The sequence below is a fragment of the Netta rufina genome (genome assembly GCF_964035555.1).
Source record: "Netta rufina genome assembly, chromosome: 1".
In the NCBI taxonomy this organism is placed as follows: Eukaryota; Metazoa; Chordata; class Aves; order Anseriformes; family Anatidae; genus Netta; species Netta rufina.
The window spans coordinates 63272237-63287982 of NC_140123.1; the positions used below are offsets into that span (position 1 = coordinate 63272237).

General features: G+C 39.8%; 2 protein-coding genes across 4 annotated transcripts in view; one reads left to right on the forward strand and one right to left on the reverse strand.

The window, feature by feature from the left end:
- The window catches only part of TFDP1 (transcription factor Dp-1), a 40973-nt gene extending 34139 nt beyond the window's left edge, over window positions 1-6834 (forward strand). For all 3 annotated transcript variants that reach the window (XM_084292602.1, XM_084292601.1, XM_084292603.1), the window contains exons 8-12: window positions 491-559; window positions 1607-1758; window positions 2457-2623; window positions 3200-3281; window positions 5519-6834. In XM_084292602.1, coding sequence (XP_084148728.1) covers window positions 491-559; window positions 1607-1758; window positions 2457-2623; window positions 3200-3281; window positions 5519-5666 — 618 coding nt within the window. In that variant the 3' untranslated portion in view covers window positions 5667-6834. The remainder of the gene's footprint in view (window positions 1-490; window positions 560-1606; window positions 1759-2456; window positions 2624-3199; window positions 3282-5518) is intronic.
- A 4889-nt stretch (window positions 6835-11723) lies between these two features.
- ATP4B (ATPase H+/K+ transporting subunit beta) lies at window positions 11724-15353 on the reverse strand (the record flags this gene model as incomplete). The annotated part of the gene is made up of 7 exons (XM_084292000.1): window positions 11724-11885; window positions 12077-12169; window positions 12737-12793; window positions 13559-13758; window positions 13942-14055; window positions 14250-14378; window positions 15242-15353. The coding sequence occupies 7 exons, from the start codon at window positions 15351-15353 to the stop codon at window positions 11724-11726; spliced, it is 867 nt and encodes a 288-aa protein (XP_084148126.1).
- Between the last annotated feature and the right edge of the window lie 393 nt (window positions 15354-15746).

The following is a 15746-nucleotide window of genomic DNA, read 5'->3' on the forward strand; positions in this document are numbered from 1 at the left end:
TGTTGGTGACTTCCTCCACTGAGAAAGCTGTTTATTTGGTACTGTATTGTTCCCTGTCTTCTCTATTATTATCTGGTATGTGTTTAATTCTGTGGGGACATAACCTTTGATTCTATAACAGCTTCATTTCTTTAATATCTCTTCTCCAGTACCTCCAATAACAGTAGAGGGTATCAAGTGGATCCACCTGGTCCACGTGCTCTTTGCCTCCTTCAGAGAATCTGGATAACTCTTTGAGGCGTAACTTGTGTTTGCAAAGGAATTTTTACACTCACTGATATATTCTACTTTATTCCTCGATGTGTTAAGTCTGATTTTATTACAGTTTCCATCAGTAGTACTGATGTGAGACTTGGTGGATCTCTGAATCATCAGCAGAACCTTAATGACTGACATACTTCATGCCTTCAGTTCTCTGGTATTTAAGCAATTTAAGGGGAGAAAATGCTGTTTTAAACCAACAAGCTAACCATCTTCTTTCTGTCTTAAGGTGGAGAAACAGAGAAGACTTGAAAGAATAAAGCAAAAACAGTCTCAACTACAAGAACTCATTCTACAGGTACAGTCAAGGTACTCTTGTCTCTAGGGCAAGGTAACTTACACGTGTATTCCTGTTTTATCCCAGTGAGGGATGGGAGACATCTAAGAAGCCTGTGTCTTGCCTTTCTTGAACTCAGCTGCCCCTGCTGTATAGGTGGCTTAGTTGTTCTGGAACACTTGCTGAATTGTAACTGAACTCCTTTCCAGATTTCACCTAGTAGATTGTAAGAAGCAGCAGTTTATCCCCTAAGTCACTGTGCTGGTGGCTTACCAGAGTATCCTTCAGTAATTCCATCACATATACAGTAAGGGTGAGAATCTCAGGAAGAGCTTGCAGAAAGAAAAGACAGCTGTGGAACAGCAATCTCTACAACTCCGATATCTATCAGCCTCTGTTTGCTTTGGATTTTGTTTTTAATTCCTGTTCACGTCATTTGATTCCACAACCATAAAAGTGCTTCATTTGGTGACTTTCTGTAAGATTTTAATATAACTTGAGTTTTAATAGTTGAGTGATTTTAGTTCTTAAGTTTGCAAATCTTTAAAACATGAACTTTACATTCTGAAAAATTTTTGATAAGAAATGAGTAAAGTCACTGATCTTAGTTAAATGATTCAGAAACCTAATGTCAGATGTTCACATCCCAAACTTTAGCCTTTTTTTAGCATACCATTTCAGCAAAAATACAGTATTAATCATACAACTATTATTGTAGAGTACGGTAGCTAGCAGGAAATACTAAACAGAGTGGAAGTAAGATGCTGTATGAGTCCTGCTTTTTCCAGTCACTGTCATCTCTTCTCTCTGTCAATAATCTGCTCAAGGATCTGTCCTGTTGTAGTTCTTAGATATGTTTTTTTCCTCAATTAATTTTTATCATTTTGCATTTTTAATACTCCAGTTTTTGTTTCTTGTTACATCTTAAAATTCAGGAATGTGATGAACTTTCTCTGTTCATTTCTGCATTTACATGTTTCAACCGTTGCTGGTATTCATTGAGGGATTTGTAGGTTAACCAAATGTTGAAGGTTTAATTCACTCCCATATCACTGTTGCTTTTTGTAGCAAATTGCCTTCAAGAACCTCGTTCAGCGAAATCGTCAGGCAGAACAACAGGCAAATCGGCCGCCACCTTCCAATTCTGTCATCCATTTGCCATTCATCATTGTGAACACCAGCAAGAAAACAGTGATTGACTGCAGTATTTCAAATGACAAGTGAGTAAATGAAGTTTTTCTTTCTAGCTTTTGGTACACCTTTGAGTTTTAAATCTATGTTAGAGTTCATCTACAATTGTTAAAAGTGAAGTATGAATAAACATACTTGTACCTTTTGTAGATTGAGAACTTGCAGTTTGGATGAGTTAAGCATAACCTTGAATAGAAACAGAGCTTCATAAAGCTTTTTATTAAAAGGAATAATTGTGCTTAGATACAGCGACCTAAAATGTATGAACTGTCTAAAGATTTTGAAAGTGTACTAAGTCAGCTCTGCTGAATTTTTAGGTAATACTTTACCAGGTAGTGTAAACTTGCCATTAACATGATGAAATATAGCCAGCAGACTTGAAAATGGATTTTGCTTTTAGAACTGCTGTTCTCTGGTTTTGGTTCAAAAACATAGGCTTTTCATCTGCTAAGTAAAAGCTGAAAGTAGCAGTCATTTCTGCTAGCACTATTAGCTTACAAGAAAAGGTTAAAACAGAAAAAAAAGATGACACTAGATGGCTTTTGCCAGCAAAAAGAGAGGAATGGGATTAGAGAACTATTGATCAAATGTGCAAAATAGTTTAAGTATTTAACTAAAACTTTTAATACCTGTATCTGTTAAGATTACACATGCATTTTAGGTTTAATTTTAGTTAAGTTTAAGTGATTGGAAAGATGAAGTTAACCGAGATGTTTTTCCCCTACAGGTTTGAGTATCTATTTAATTTTGACAATACTTTCGAAATTCATGATGATATAGAAGTACTAAAACGAATGGGGATGGCCTGTGGGCTAGAATCTGGAAGCTGTTCAGCAGAGGACCTAAAAATTGCAAGGAGTTTGGTTCCCAAAGCTTTGGAACCATATGTGACAGGTTAGTTACTCCAAAAGTTCATTTGTTTTCCTTCTTAACGTGGAAATCAAGGAAAAACCATGAAATTAACTGATCTTAAATAATCTCTACTGGTTTGTAGTGTAGATTTATAAGTTTTCAAATGTGTGCTTTTTAGTGTATGTTAGGGAACAAATAACACAGAGATTCTTAGAGAAGAGGCTGTTGCTGTTCAGAGAACTGCATTCTGCATTGTCCCATGCCAGTAGATCTTTTCAGTGTGTAATTTTTTTTATGAAGATATTACTTATAGTTGATTTGTCTGAAAAGGGAAAAGGTATTAAATGAAAACGTGGTCATGGCTTCATTTTACGATGTTTTATTATTTTTACTATATAAGGACACTGAAGACTTTTTGTGTTGCTCACTTCAACATAAAATGTATAATTTATTTTGAAATTTTGCAGTCACTTATTTTAATTACGAAATTTTGGGTGTAGAGCATTAATATGTTGCTTGGTTGTAAGACTTATTTTCTGGGCTCTAAAAAGATTAAGCATTTTCACTGAATAGGAAGAGTTGAAATATTGTTGCAATAATACTTGTTTGTTTTTACAGAAATGGCTCAGGGATCAATCAGCAGTGTATATGTCACATCTTCATCAGGTTCTGCATCAAATGGCACAAGATTTTCAGCCAGGTGAGTTGGAATTATCAATTCGTTTTGAAAACCAGTAAGCATGAAATAAAATTAATTTCAGATGAAATGCTTTGTGAAATTGGTTGTATTTTGATTAAATGTGGTGTGGATATGTGTTTGAGTTTATTCTCAGACACGGCTTTAACTTGACTAGAGGTGCTTCTTCCCAGTGTCATTAAAGAAATCTTCCTCAAGGTATTGGAAAACAAATCGATCAGGCTGCTGTTAATCTTGAAGGTGTTTTTTGTTTAGTTCTGATTTGTGACAAGAAAACAGATACTTGTCTAAAGACACTATCTGGTCAAGATTCTCCCTTGGTCATTGGTGTCTAGTGTAAAACGGAATCCTGGTCTTTGGACTTTAAACAGCATCAGATGCTGGTGGAACAATAAGCCCGTGGCTTTGTTTAACTTTGTGTGAGCATGTGCCATGAGAAGAAAAGAGTAAATTCTAGATTATGTAGGCTTTTTCTATAACACTGACTTAAGTGTCAGAGCCATTGTCAATGTCTCTGCCTCATCAATTATTTGGGAAATTGCTGTATTGAACTTCTTAAGGAAGGCCTAGTTTGGGGGATATTCCTTAAGGCATTTGTATTAAAAGGCAAAACTCTTAAATCTTTATCTAAAAATATCCCATCAGTATAAGGGTTTATTCTGTTTCTCTGAAGGTGTGATCTTCTGGCAGCTTTTTCTCACCTGTTTGTCTTCCCTCAAAGTTGGAAGAAGGCCCTTCTATAAAGATACAGTATCTAGCGTACTTTGAAAGTGTAATTGTATTAGCCATTTAAACATATTTGGGAAAAAAATGCAACATTTTGTGTATGATCTTATTGTTTTCTTTGTGTTCTGGAAAGTTGGGAAAAAATGGAAACAGTTAAGCTAAGGGATGCACAGGACTACCAGCAATGGGGAGGGCAGCTTATACAGCTGCCCAAAAGAACGTGAGGGGAGCATAGCCCAACACAGCCTGTTCTATGTTAGGGAAATGAAGCTCAGTGAGAATTGTGACAAAATATGTTTAGAAAAGCAGAAGAGAGAAGGTACTGTCTTCTTCAGAGAAGTACTTCAAAAACTGGGGTGCTTGTTATTCTGCCAGTAGTGGAAAGAGAGGAGGTGGGATGTGCTTGGTTAATTACTGTTAGCTAGTTTGCCACCAATTTCAAATCAAATAATTCAAAACAAAGCACAGGATTAATTTATTCAAGATTAAAGAACAGGAATATAATTTTACTGAAAGTACTTTGAATTTGTGTAAAGATAGATGTCCAAACCTTTGAGTTAGTTCAACACAAGAAGACTGCATGGCTGATGATACGTGTTAACTGGATTAAAAACCACTAAAATGTGTTTTTGAAAAAAATATGAGTATCTGTCAAGTTAGAAATGCCATTTCAGTGATTTTCAGTAAAAGGATTTTTCACTGATCTTAACTAAGAATGTGAAACTTGGTAATAAAAAGACTAGCAAAATAGCAACTAATGATGGAGGCAGAAACGTACTGACTATTAGAAATAAAATTCTTCTGAATACAGTTAATTTCTCTAGGACCAAGAAATATCAGACCATATCTACAATGTGTGTGTATTATGGGGGGAAAAATAATGTATTTAAGAAGGTGAATGTTCTAAATGTACTTGCTATTCTAAGAGGCAAACTTATAGTACTCTTACAGGGGATAAAAATTGAAGATGCTAAAGAGTTTTTCTTAAAACTAGAAAAGCACAGTGAGGATAAAAATACCCAGTTTAATAATACAGCATGGTAGTTGGCCATATAACAACAAGGAATTAACGAGGAGAAACTATGAATTCTTTACTTTCCAAATCAAGATTAGTGCTTCTGGATGACACGATTCACTTGTGATGCAACTGTCTGGCGCTACATAAAAATGTTTTGGGCCTTAGATAGCTGCTTACTCTTAAAAGTAAATATACCTTGAATGAAATCTGAAAAACATGCTTGTAAAGCACTTGTGAAAGGATTTCATTGTTCCATGGAGTTTAATATAACAAACATAGTAAGAAACATTTCAAAATTACTTCAACTGTTAGAATCAAATGTTACTAAATTACTGTTAGAGCTTTTGAGAAGCAACTTAGACCTATGTTAAAGACAATTTACAAAGTAGAAGTGGCAGATCTGTTACAGGAATGGAGCAGATCAGTGATAATGGTTAAAAGCACAGCAAACTGGGAAGAATCGTTAAGCAATGCCAACTGTTTTTTCTTTTTCCAGTGACTTTTCCAATGGTGGAGATGGGATGTTGGCTACGAGTTCCAATGGATCTCAGTACAGTGGCTCCAGAGTTGAAACACCAGTTTCTTACGTAGGGGATGACGATGACGACGACGATGATTTTAATGAAAACGATGATGACGACTGATGCCCTTTGCTTGTAGACTATTTTTTGTTAAAATTCAGCAAGCTTCAGGAATAAATTGTTCTAGGGAGAGAAGTCTCAAATTACTTTGCCCCGTCCCTCAAGAAAAATGTTGGTAAGCAGTTCTGAGTTTAGAAATTGCACCTCTGATAAGCAAACAAGGATTGTTTTATGTAGGATATTTTTAAATGTGGTGTGGATGTGTGTTTTTGATACCAGTGTGTTAATGCAGAGCCTTTATTTACTCGTTTTAGGGGGTTTTGGTTTATTTTTGTTTTTATTTTTTTTTTACTTGAAGGAAAATGGATTTTGCCCCAAATGTTCTTGCTAAGTTTGCTAAAGAAATTGTAGACACATCATTGAGAAATAAAATGCTATCCTTCTGTGGAAAATGAATACACTGAATGGCAATTTATTTGGAGTGTATTTTGATTATACCACTTTTTGAGGGATAGTGAGCTAATGTAGTAGTGTTTTTTTTGTTAACCATGCAGTGTCCAAAGAACCAAACAAGAAAGATACGTCCTACTTTTTTACATGTTAAATTCCAGAAATGTTGTTGTGAACTTATTTTCCCTTAAATTATATCTAACATTATGATTCCATCAAGTTTATATACTTGTCACTGTATGTTGGGACATGAATTACAGAGTTTTTGGCAAATGTTTACTGCCAGTTGGTGCAGCTATATAAAATGTCTTGAAGGTTTGGAATGATTTATTGCTTATGGTAAAATTTGCCTGATTTCTTACAGGCAGACTTTGGAAACTTTTTATTATATAGTTGTTTACATACTTATAAGTCTATCATATAAAGACATGTACTGAAACAAATGTTTGTATTTGTTTCATAAGCATCTTCCTGTAATCTATTATAAAGTTGAAATTAAATATAGAGAATGTTTTAAGTTTTTTAACTCAAAATTTGTCAATCATTTTTAATAGTTCATTTTTATAAAAGGAATTTCAGGGCAGGTGGTAGTCTTTTTAAATCTATTCACAAACAATTAACTGCACAAATACTGTCAGCTGCCTATTCTAAGACAGTAGTCTTTTTATTGAAACACAAATAAACTTTTCTGTAATATTTTATGGAATATAAAGAGACTATAATTGTTTGACTTGTTTAACCTTGGCACTGTTAGTTTTTATTAATAAAACGCGCATGGGCATTTTTAACAAGCTCTGTGGTTTTTCTAATTTTAGGGTAATTTTAGAACATTTCACTTCCTCTCGCCACAAGACCTAGAATTAACTGTCTCAGGATACTGCTTCTGCACTACATAGGGCCTCCTGCCTTTTTGCTGTAGTTTAGCAATTTGTCCTTGTAGGTCTTGATATCTTACGATGCAAAGAGCACTATCATACACTGTGTACTCTCTTCTTTCATGTCTCCTTACTTCAATCCCGTTGCTCCTCAGAATGTCAGGCCATACTCTAATCCAGCTGTTCTATTTAAAACCCCACGCTTGCTGTCTTAACTTTTCATCCCATATTCCTCTGTCCTCGCTTTCTGTTGTACATTCCCGTGTTCTCTTCATATATTTTCCATATACCTTTCTGGTACATCACTCTCTGCTCTCACTTCAAAGCACAGGTTACTGAAACGTTGCTCTCTCAGGCCACTGCCAGAGTCAGGCTTAAATGCTTCCGCAAAGGGAGCTGCTGCAAAGACAAATCAGAGTAACAAGTTAGGGTCTGTGGTAGGGGCTCCTCCATGTGCTTAAACCCTGGGCTAAATATGAGGAATATTATGTTTTTTCTCTCTGAGGGATTATGCCCTGACACATGTTCTGTGGTAAAAAGGATGTTGGTGCTTGCTACAGATCAGTTGATAACGCAGTGAACACTTCGTAATTGTATCAAACCCTATAGTAATATAAGAGAACCAAGAAAATTACTTAATTTTCCAGGCCTGGAAAATTCTTTTTAGGGGAAGGCTAATTGAATGTTTTGCTTCTAACTAAAGATGTGTCATTCCTTGCAGTGCTGATGCTAGAAGCCATGTTCTTGTAGCAGGTGGGTCAGCTGCTTCAAATTCTTTTTGGCAGTGAATGGCGATTTTTATCTGCAGAGCCCAGCGATAGTTGTCAAGCACCTTTTGACAGTCCAAGAGGATTATTCCAGTTTTTCCTTATATTCTAAGACTCCGAGGCATGATTCAAGATTTACATGAAAAGAGGAAGGCAGTACTGTACAGGGATGCTGGGTGAGTAAGTAAAGTTGCCTGGAGAGAGTGCTGACTCCCACCCTTAGGGTTTTCAAAGGTGGGACAGGATAGAAGCATGAAGCAAGCTAGACTCTGACCTTACAGCTGAGTAGGGATTGCACATCGGGAGTGCTCTAGTCCCTTCCAGCCTGAGTTACCATATTGAGAGTGTTAGGAAAAAAAAAAAAAGGAGTGTTAGAAAAAAAAGAAGCTAGAAAATCACATATACCAGTCTCGTGAGCAGTCCTACAAATGGCTCATCTGGCTTGCCTGCATACTGAAGACTCAGCAAAAGATGAATGGAAGCTTGGCTGATCTTCAGAAACCATCAGAAGTTACCAAGCTCCTATGATAAGAAAGGTAGTTAGCTGAGCAGGTGGAAGTGAAGACCACCTGCCTTAGGATGAGGCTTCCAAGCAGAAATGCAGGTGAAGCTGGAGGAGGGCAATAGATATGCACAGGCTTTTCCTACTTCTAACAGCTTTTTTTTTTTTTTTTTTAACCAGTAGCTCACCTGGCATTACCGTGGTGCTCACCTGGCCATGCCTGCCTCTTGCTACAGGTTGGAGAAAGTGTGCCAACACCAATGAGCAAAACATTAGCCAGAGAAAATCAAGATTGTTGATTACGTATTTGCTGTGATAAAGACAGAATGCCCAGAAATCCCTTGTCAGGTGTGCCCCATCCCTGCAAGTGCTCAAGGCCAGGCTTGGATGGGGCTTTGGGCAGCCTGGGCTGGTGGGAGGTGTCCCTGCCCATGCCAGGGGGTTGGAACTGGATGGGTTTTAAGGTCCCTTCCAACCCAAACCTTTCTGTGTGGTAGAGAATAAAGAACAGAGACTGGTGTTTATGCCAATGGTGCTATCTTCCCTATGTCTTTTCCCCCAGCGGATCCCATCTCTGTTGCACAGCTGCAACTGGCAGCCCATCACTGACAGCCATCCTCTCTGTCACCACTGCCTGCCCCTCTCTCTGTGCCATGAGCACAAACTAACTGCCTTTGCTCCTAGGGTCTCTCGTTGATCAACATCCAGTTAAACTCAGGAGTTTATATATATTTTTAAAATATGTATTTAGTTCTGAAATCCACTGCTTCAGTGTCTAATCAAAGAAAGAGTTGTATAGCCTGACAGCTTTTTTTTTCCCCATTTGTATTGGTTAAAAGTATCAATAATCAAGTATCTCTAATGCTGTAGCTGAATGCAGGTATATTACATATATATATGTACTTCTGTGTGCACATGTATATATTTCAAGGAATTAGAGACTTGCAGTGGGAGTGCTTAAAAGACTGATAAATGGGGCTAGTTTTAAACTTCAAAACGACTGAATTCATTCAATAGCAATACACATTGTGCTAATGGCTAGTTCTTGCTTATAATTAATCATAACTGCTACTTCCATAAAGCTTTCAGCATATGACAACTGGACGCTGTGTTAGCTGTGGCTGTGCAGTAGCTGCTACTGTACAGCTGGTGCTGAGTTCTCTCTAGTCCTTAAGGTGATCAGGGAGCTCCTTCCCCAGAGCACCCAGAACCAGGTGGACAGTCTGTCTGTCTGCATCTTTCCCCGTTCCCTGCTGGTGCTTACCCCACCTGCAGAAAGCAGGGTTTCAGCTCCTCCCTGTTCCTCAACATGCTTCTGGTTTTGCTGGTCACCCTCCTGTGCCCGGGGCAGGACGTCCGGCCCTTTTTCCTTCCTGTCCTCATTTTGGTCTCATCAATTCTGTCGCTTGGATGTCTCCAAAGCACAACTGTACAAGTTTTTCTTTGCTGCTTTGATGGCTACATTGCTCGCTACATGAAATGCTTGCGCATTCTGCTGGGCTGTGCTATTGCAGTATTACAAAATACCTGCATGCTCTCGGTTCTGCTGTTTAAGTATGCTTAGATTTGGGTTCTAGGCAAGCCTCATATTAATTATACCCAGATCAATTCACAGATGTCCACTTCGACTACACTGGCAACAAACCTTGCTCTGCGTTGTTATTTCCTGTAATTCCAGTAAAGAAAGAATCCTCTCAGACGACTGTAAGTTAAATCCAACTTCAGGGTGAAAATCATTGTTCTTAAAGAACTGGACCTGGAGGACCTGCGTACAGAGTTTCTGACTGCAGAATGCATCACCTTCAGTTCAACACGGGGACAGGCTTGTCTTCTCCTTACGTTTGTCCCATCAAAGGCCTTTCTGTAAGGTTGTAGGTTGTAATTCTGAAGCTGTGGCTGTACAGATACTGGTAGGTGGGAAATCTGTTCAGCCTCTTCCTGTGCTGTGCTGTAGTGCACTAAAATGTGAGCTTCTAATACTGCATCGCCTGATTCCAGCGTGCAGGTTGTAGAAGCTGAATCAAATACGGTCAAGCAGAGAACCTGCCCATGTTAGAGACAGCAGGGGGACAGTTCTCTGTGATATATTTACAATAATATTTAAACATTCTGCTTGCAGACAACCTCGAATTACTTTTGAGCACGAATTACTATTTTGGTTATCAAAAATATTTTATTGCTTCATGGTTCTCTGTATTATTTTGGAAAGATGTGCAGGAGGAGGAGACCTGTGTTCCAGCAAGGATACAAAATTGGTTTTCATTCAGTTTCTTAAAAGAGAGGCAAAGACCTGGTAAAAATTGAAATATAGAAGGACAGGGGAAAAAAATCCTATATGAGGATGCATTTTCTTATTGTTTCTGAAATGCAGAATGCTTTTTTTTTTTTTTTTTTTTTTTTTTAAGAATAGGCTCAAATACCCTTCTAGTTTTGAAGTTCAAATACTCCCCTTCAACCGGATTCTTTCTGCGAGCTGGGTGTCAGAATGTCACTGTTGTAATGGTGAGGTTTTACCTTTCCCATCTTTCTAACGTGCCCAGGCAATGAAGGATTTCTTCTGTCGGATTTCTTTTCTGTGTAATGTTTGTTCTTCGGCTGAAGCAACCTGGGCTTCATCTAAGTTAAATACACTCTACAGACACAGCAGCCCTGTGTCTTTGTATTGTTTGTTAGGGCTAGACCTCTAAAGTTTTAGATTCATTTAAAGATTTAATTTTAACATTTTCATTTTTCCAGATTATTCCAGGTAACCCAGCAAGCCCTATAAAGCTATTTTACTGGGAGGGTTGGAGAGGGGAAGCAAACAAAACCAACAGCCCCTAACAGCTAAATGAACACAGTTCTCCTGGACGTAACCGGGTGTTGCAGTCTTACCGAGCGTTTTTATTGTTGGACAAAAATGACAAGTGGTAGGTACAATAGAAGCTGTAGCCTGGAGGCCGGTTTCAAGTTTACTTCTTTTGCTTTGTTGACATTGATTTGTCAACTAAAAAAAAATCTGGCTTAGCTGACTAGTACAAAAAAATAAAAATGTATGGGGATACAGATAATTTTGCTACTTACCCCTTTATAATTTAAACATCTTGTACAAGACAGATTGAGAATTGTATTACATTGTGCTATTTCAAACTTTTTTTCTAGCTGTCCTAATTATTTCTACAATATTTAGTATTTACATCAATTATTTATTACGGTTTGAAACGTAAATGAAAATGGTGTTTTGATCCTGTGCTTATTTTCTTTGAGGACACACCTGCTGGGTTTAGAGGAAACTTGTTTTGCACAAGTATTTGCACGGAGGCACAAGCAAGCTATGTACATGCGGGGTGATCCCTATCTCCTTCGCACACGGAAAGTGGTATCTTGATTTTTAGTTACATGGGTTGCCTTTCAGTAGAAAATGTCCATTTTCACTGCAATTTGAGTCAATTTATCTGGAAATCATAGAAAATAAATACGAGTGAATGCAGTAACAGGTAAGTCACTCTTTACAGATGTCTTTCCGAAGTGTCTCTGCTGCTGCTGCTTAGTCTTCTATTTTCAATTTAAATTCCACTTTTCCTTCGTAGGGGTCATGAACGTTATCAAAGGTAATCCCAGCTCCAATGATTTTGCACACTATTTTGAGTTCTACGTTCCTTGTAAGGTTGAGAAATTTCACAGCTACCAGAGGATTGCTGTAAGTAGGCTAGGAGAAAAAAAAAAAAAAACACAAAAAAACACAACAATGGGTACTTCAATTTTATGTTATTGGTTTCAAAATAAACTCTCGAAATGAACCTTCTCTCCAGTTCACGTAAGATCACAGAAACGATCAGACGGGCATTTCATCTGATTCACAGATGAAGAAAACCCAAGCTGACGTAAATGAGCACCCACCTGTGCCTTTTTTCCGTAGTAAGGGAAGTAGTGCAGGTTGAAGGTGCCGTTCGCTGGGTAGTAGTCCACCTCCAGCGGGCGAGACTCATCACCCTGTGAAAGCAAGAGAGGGGATTTGTTGGCCAGCCCTGTGCAAATGTTTTATTGCTGTTAAACGCTGCAGAGTGTGTATTAAAGCGCGAGTTCAGCAGTCTGTTTAGTGCCAATTTTATTTTTCAAATAAAAGTGGAAATCTCCTGCTGTTACTATTGCCAAGAGAAACAGCCAAGTGGTCTTTTGTAGCAGGTGGGAACTCAATGAATTAGGATCTGCTGAAATTTGCAGAAAGCCTGCAGGAGTTGCTCTGATTCATAAGCTTCACTACTGGGAGAGGAAACCAAATAGCAAACGTTTCTGTGTTTTCCTGCAGCATGGAAAAACAATTTTAGGTGGTTTAAAAGAACATTTTTTTTCTCTTTTTTTCTTTGTATTTTCTTTTTTTTTTTCTCTTTTTTTCTGTTCTTAGGATGCCTGCTGGTGCCAGAAATTGCCCAGCACTAAGAACATTCCTGCTGCGCTTTGCCAGAATGACCCGATTTCCAGAGGTGTGACCTTTCTGTCACAGCTTGCCCTCAGACCTGCAGTGCTCGAAACCTTTGAGCCCAGGCCTTACGCACTTACCACGTATGTGCAGTCCACTCTTGGCGCAGTGCCGTTGCCGGGGTAAAATTTGATAATCTGGAACAGAAAGCACACATTTGGTCATCTTGGAATTTGTTTCGAGAGGGAAAAGTGAACAAATGGTTAACTGAGCTTCAGGTGCTGCTTAATGTGTTTCTGCACAAGGCACTGACAAACTGATCAGCTCATTTGAGGTACCCGGCGTGGAAAAAACTTCCTGGGTTGATATTTAGGAGTCAGGACAGTGCATCCCGGGCTGGTCAGTGCTTTAACACACCCAGGTTGCGTAGTGCTGCACCTCCTGGCAAGTCCAGCTCATCCCCTGCATGCAAGGGTTGCTCTTTCCGAAATCCAGGCAGTCGGGTGTCCCTTAAAGCAGGTAGTTGGGTGAAAATTACAAAGAAGCTGTGCCTGTCATTATCTCTCTTGCTAGGAAGCCTTGGCTTGAGCAGAAACTCAAGTCCATTTGATCCTGTCAGTAGTAGGGTCGTGCCCTGTGGCAGCATGAGCAAAAGGAAGTAAAGTCCCTTGAGCACTGCAAACATGTATTTCTCCTGCCCTGGCTGGCATGCAGCAAGCAAAAACTTTCCTTGGGGAAAAAGATTTTCCTTGCAGGTTGGAGAAATAAGGTGTGCAAGAAGCACATCTCTGAAATCACTTTATTTACGGCTCCATCTTCACTCTGTAACTGAAGCCACGGGATCTGTGTATTGCAGGAGAGAACCACTGGGGCAGCAGGCTATAGAGCAGCTCCCCAGCGGAGAATCATGAGACCTGGTGACTCTCAATTGTTTCTTCTCTGCAGTCCGAGGCTGTACTTACCCTGTTCATTTTTATAATAAAGCAGGGTTTGCCTTCTGGAAATCCAAAAGTAGGATCTGCGATGCCAGAGCAGTTCTGAAGCATATCTGATGTAAATTTGCAGGACAGCTTTGTGTTATTTGGCCCATCAAAGGTGTCCTGGATGAAGTACTTGTCACCTGTGCAGTTGATGTTCAGATGCTGAGCAGCAGGGGTATAGGCTAGATTCGTGAAAGAAGAAAGAAACATTCCTCCCTGAAGAAGTTACACAGCCCAAAATCAGGCTGCAGCTTCTACAGGGAGAAGGGATCTGGTGAGGGAGATACAGGCACTGGGGTGTGATAAGGGAGATGTGACAGCACGTTTCTTCAACGTGAGGCAGGAAACCTCACCACTTCTTTTACCTGTCAGAAAGGTTTGAAGGGTCGTCACCAGTCGCTCCCAGGTTTTGTTTTCCGATGTGTTGTAGTAGATCTGTAGTCCTCTGTCCCCATACACGTCCGGGCGTAACGTCACACCTTCGTAAGGGAAGGCAAAGCAGCAGAGGTGCCGGGCACCCGTTAGTTTGCTTAAATTGACAACAGCCTTCGTGCCCGGCCTCCCTATCTCTCAGGACACCCCCAGACCCTCCCAGTGCTTGGGGCTTTAAGTTGGTAAAGTGTTTTCAGGATGAGGCTAAGTTTTGCAGGGATGGTTTGGGCAGCAGCTGTACCTGGGGACTTCAGCTGGTCTTGATAATCCGGCTCGTACGGGTTCACCGTTCTCATTAAGGAGTATATGGAGAGCGCAAACAGCCCGGTCATCACCACGTAGAAGGCCAGGTAGTAGAGGCTGATCCACACTGGGGGAAAAAGGAGGTGAAATTCTCCCTGTAGAGCATTCAGCTCCTTATAACGCACAGACTAAGCGAAAAAGCCGACGTATTTCATCAACAAAGACAAGCTGCTGCTTGTGCTGTTTGGATCAGGGAGTGCAGTATTTCAGGTGTGTTGATTTGAGACCTGTATTGCCTCTGACATCCCAAACCACCTTCTGCAAAACGCAGCGCCTTGCCATTTCATTACAGCATGAAATTTAAAATAATGCTCTGTTTCTGTATCTGTGAGCACAATGTAGACACAAATGGGAAAGGTTCACCTTTTGGTCTGATTTTTGTTTTCAAGAATGGCCCATAAGCTGCACTCACAAGTTTCCCACCAGAAAAAAAAAAAAAAATAATAAAAACCTTCTGGGAGCTTGCAGCTACCCTTAGGGTCTGTGGGAAGAGCAGGGACCCTCTTTGAAGTGTTCAGAGCTGCACTTCTCAAAACATAGCTCATAAAACACATCATTGTTGCGGACACAAGTTTGGCTGTGGAGAGGGAGACTCAGCTGAAATATGCATTAGCCCACTATGATAGCAGAGGAGATTTGCTAAACAGACAACAATTTAGAAGGGAAATTCAGAATAACAAAATGCATTTCCAGAGAACTGGACAAAAAACATTTTCTCACAGTTCCCCAGCTAGGTCTGGAGAAGAAGCTGCTGCCATGGCGTTAGCACCAGCCAGCCCAAGCATATACGAGAACTGATGTTTGCAACGATTAGGAAAAAAATCTATCCATCAGCACATTATATCCCATTCATCAGGACAACGCTCCCTCCCCCTGCAAGGTTTCTAAGGGTACCGAAGGAAGAGGAGACCCCTGTGCGTGGGAACGTACCCCAGTTAATCAAGGTCCTTCCCATGAACAGCTTCGTTTCGGGATTCCAGACAAAACGACGGAAATTCTCCATCCGTTCGCTGCAGGTCTTCTTTTCATTTAAAGTTGCCATTTTGTCACCGAATTTCCCCCAAACACGTCCTCCTCAGAAGCTGAGAAACACAAGGGGTGCCCAAACAGTTGCCCAAGGGAACTCCTTTGGTTTTTATACCTTCTGCTCTGCTGAAGGTCAACGAGATTACTTCCTAGACCAGTGAAAGCCCCTGCCCACGGCTATTAACCCGCAGCAGATACAGTTCTTTATAAGCAGTGCTGATAAGGACTGGGTGGCCAGGCTGCCGCAGGAAAGTTGGCTCCTATCAAATGCCCTTCTACTTTCTCTTGGCCACCTCCGTAGATTGGCAGAATTACGCATTTTGCAGAGTGCCTTCAGGGCTCGAGATATACTCGGTGTGATAACGGTTATCTAAGCAGATAAAGAGAAGGAGAAATTGTTTCTCTCTGG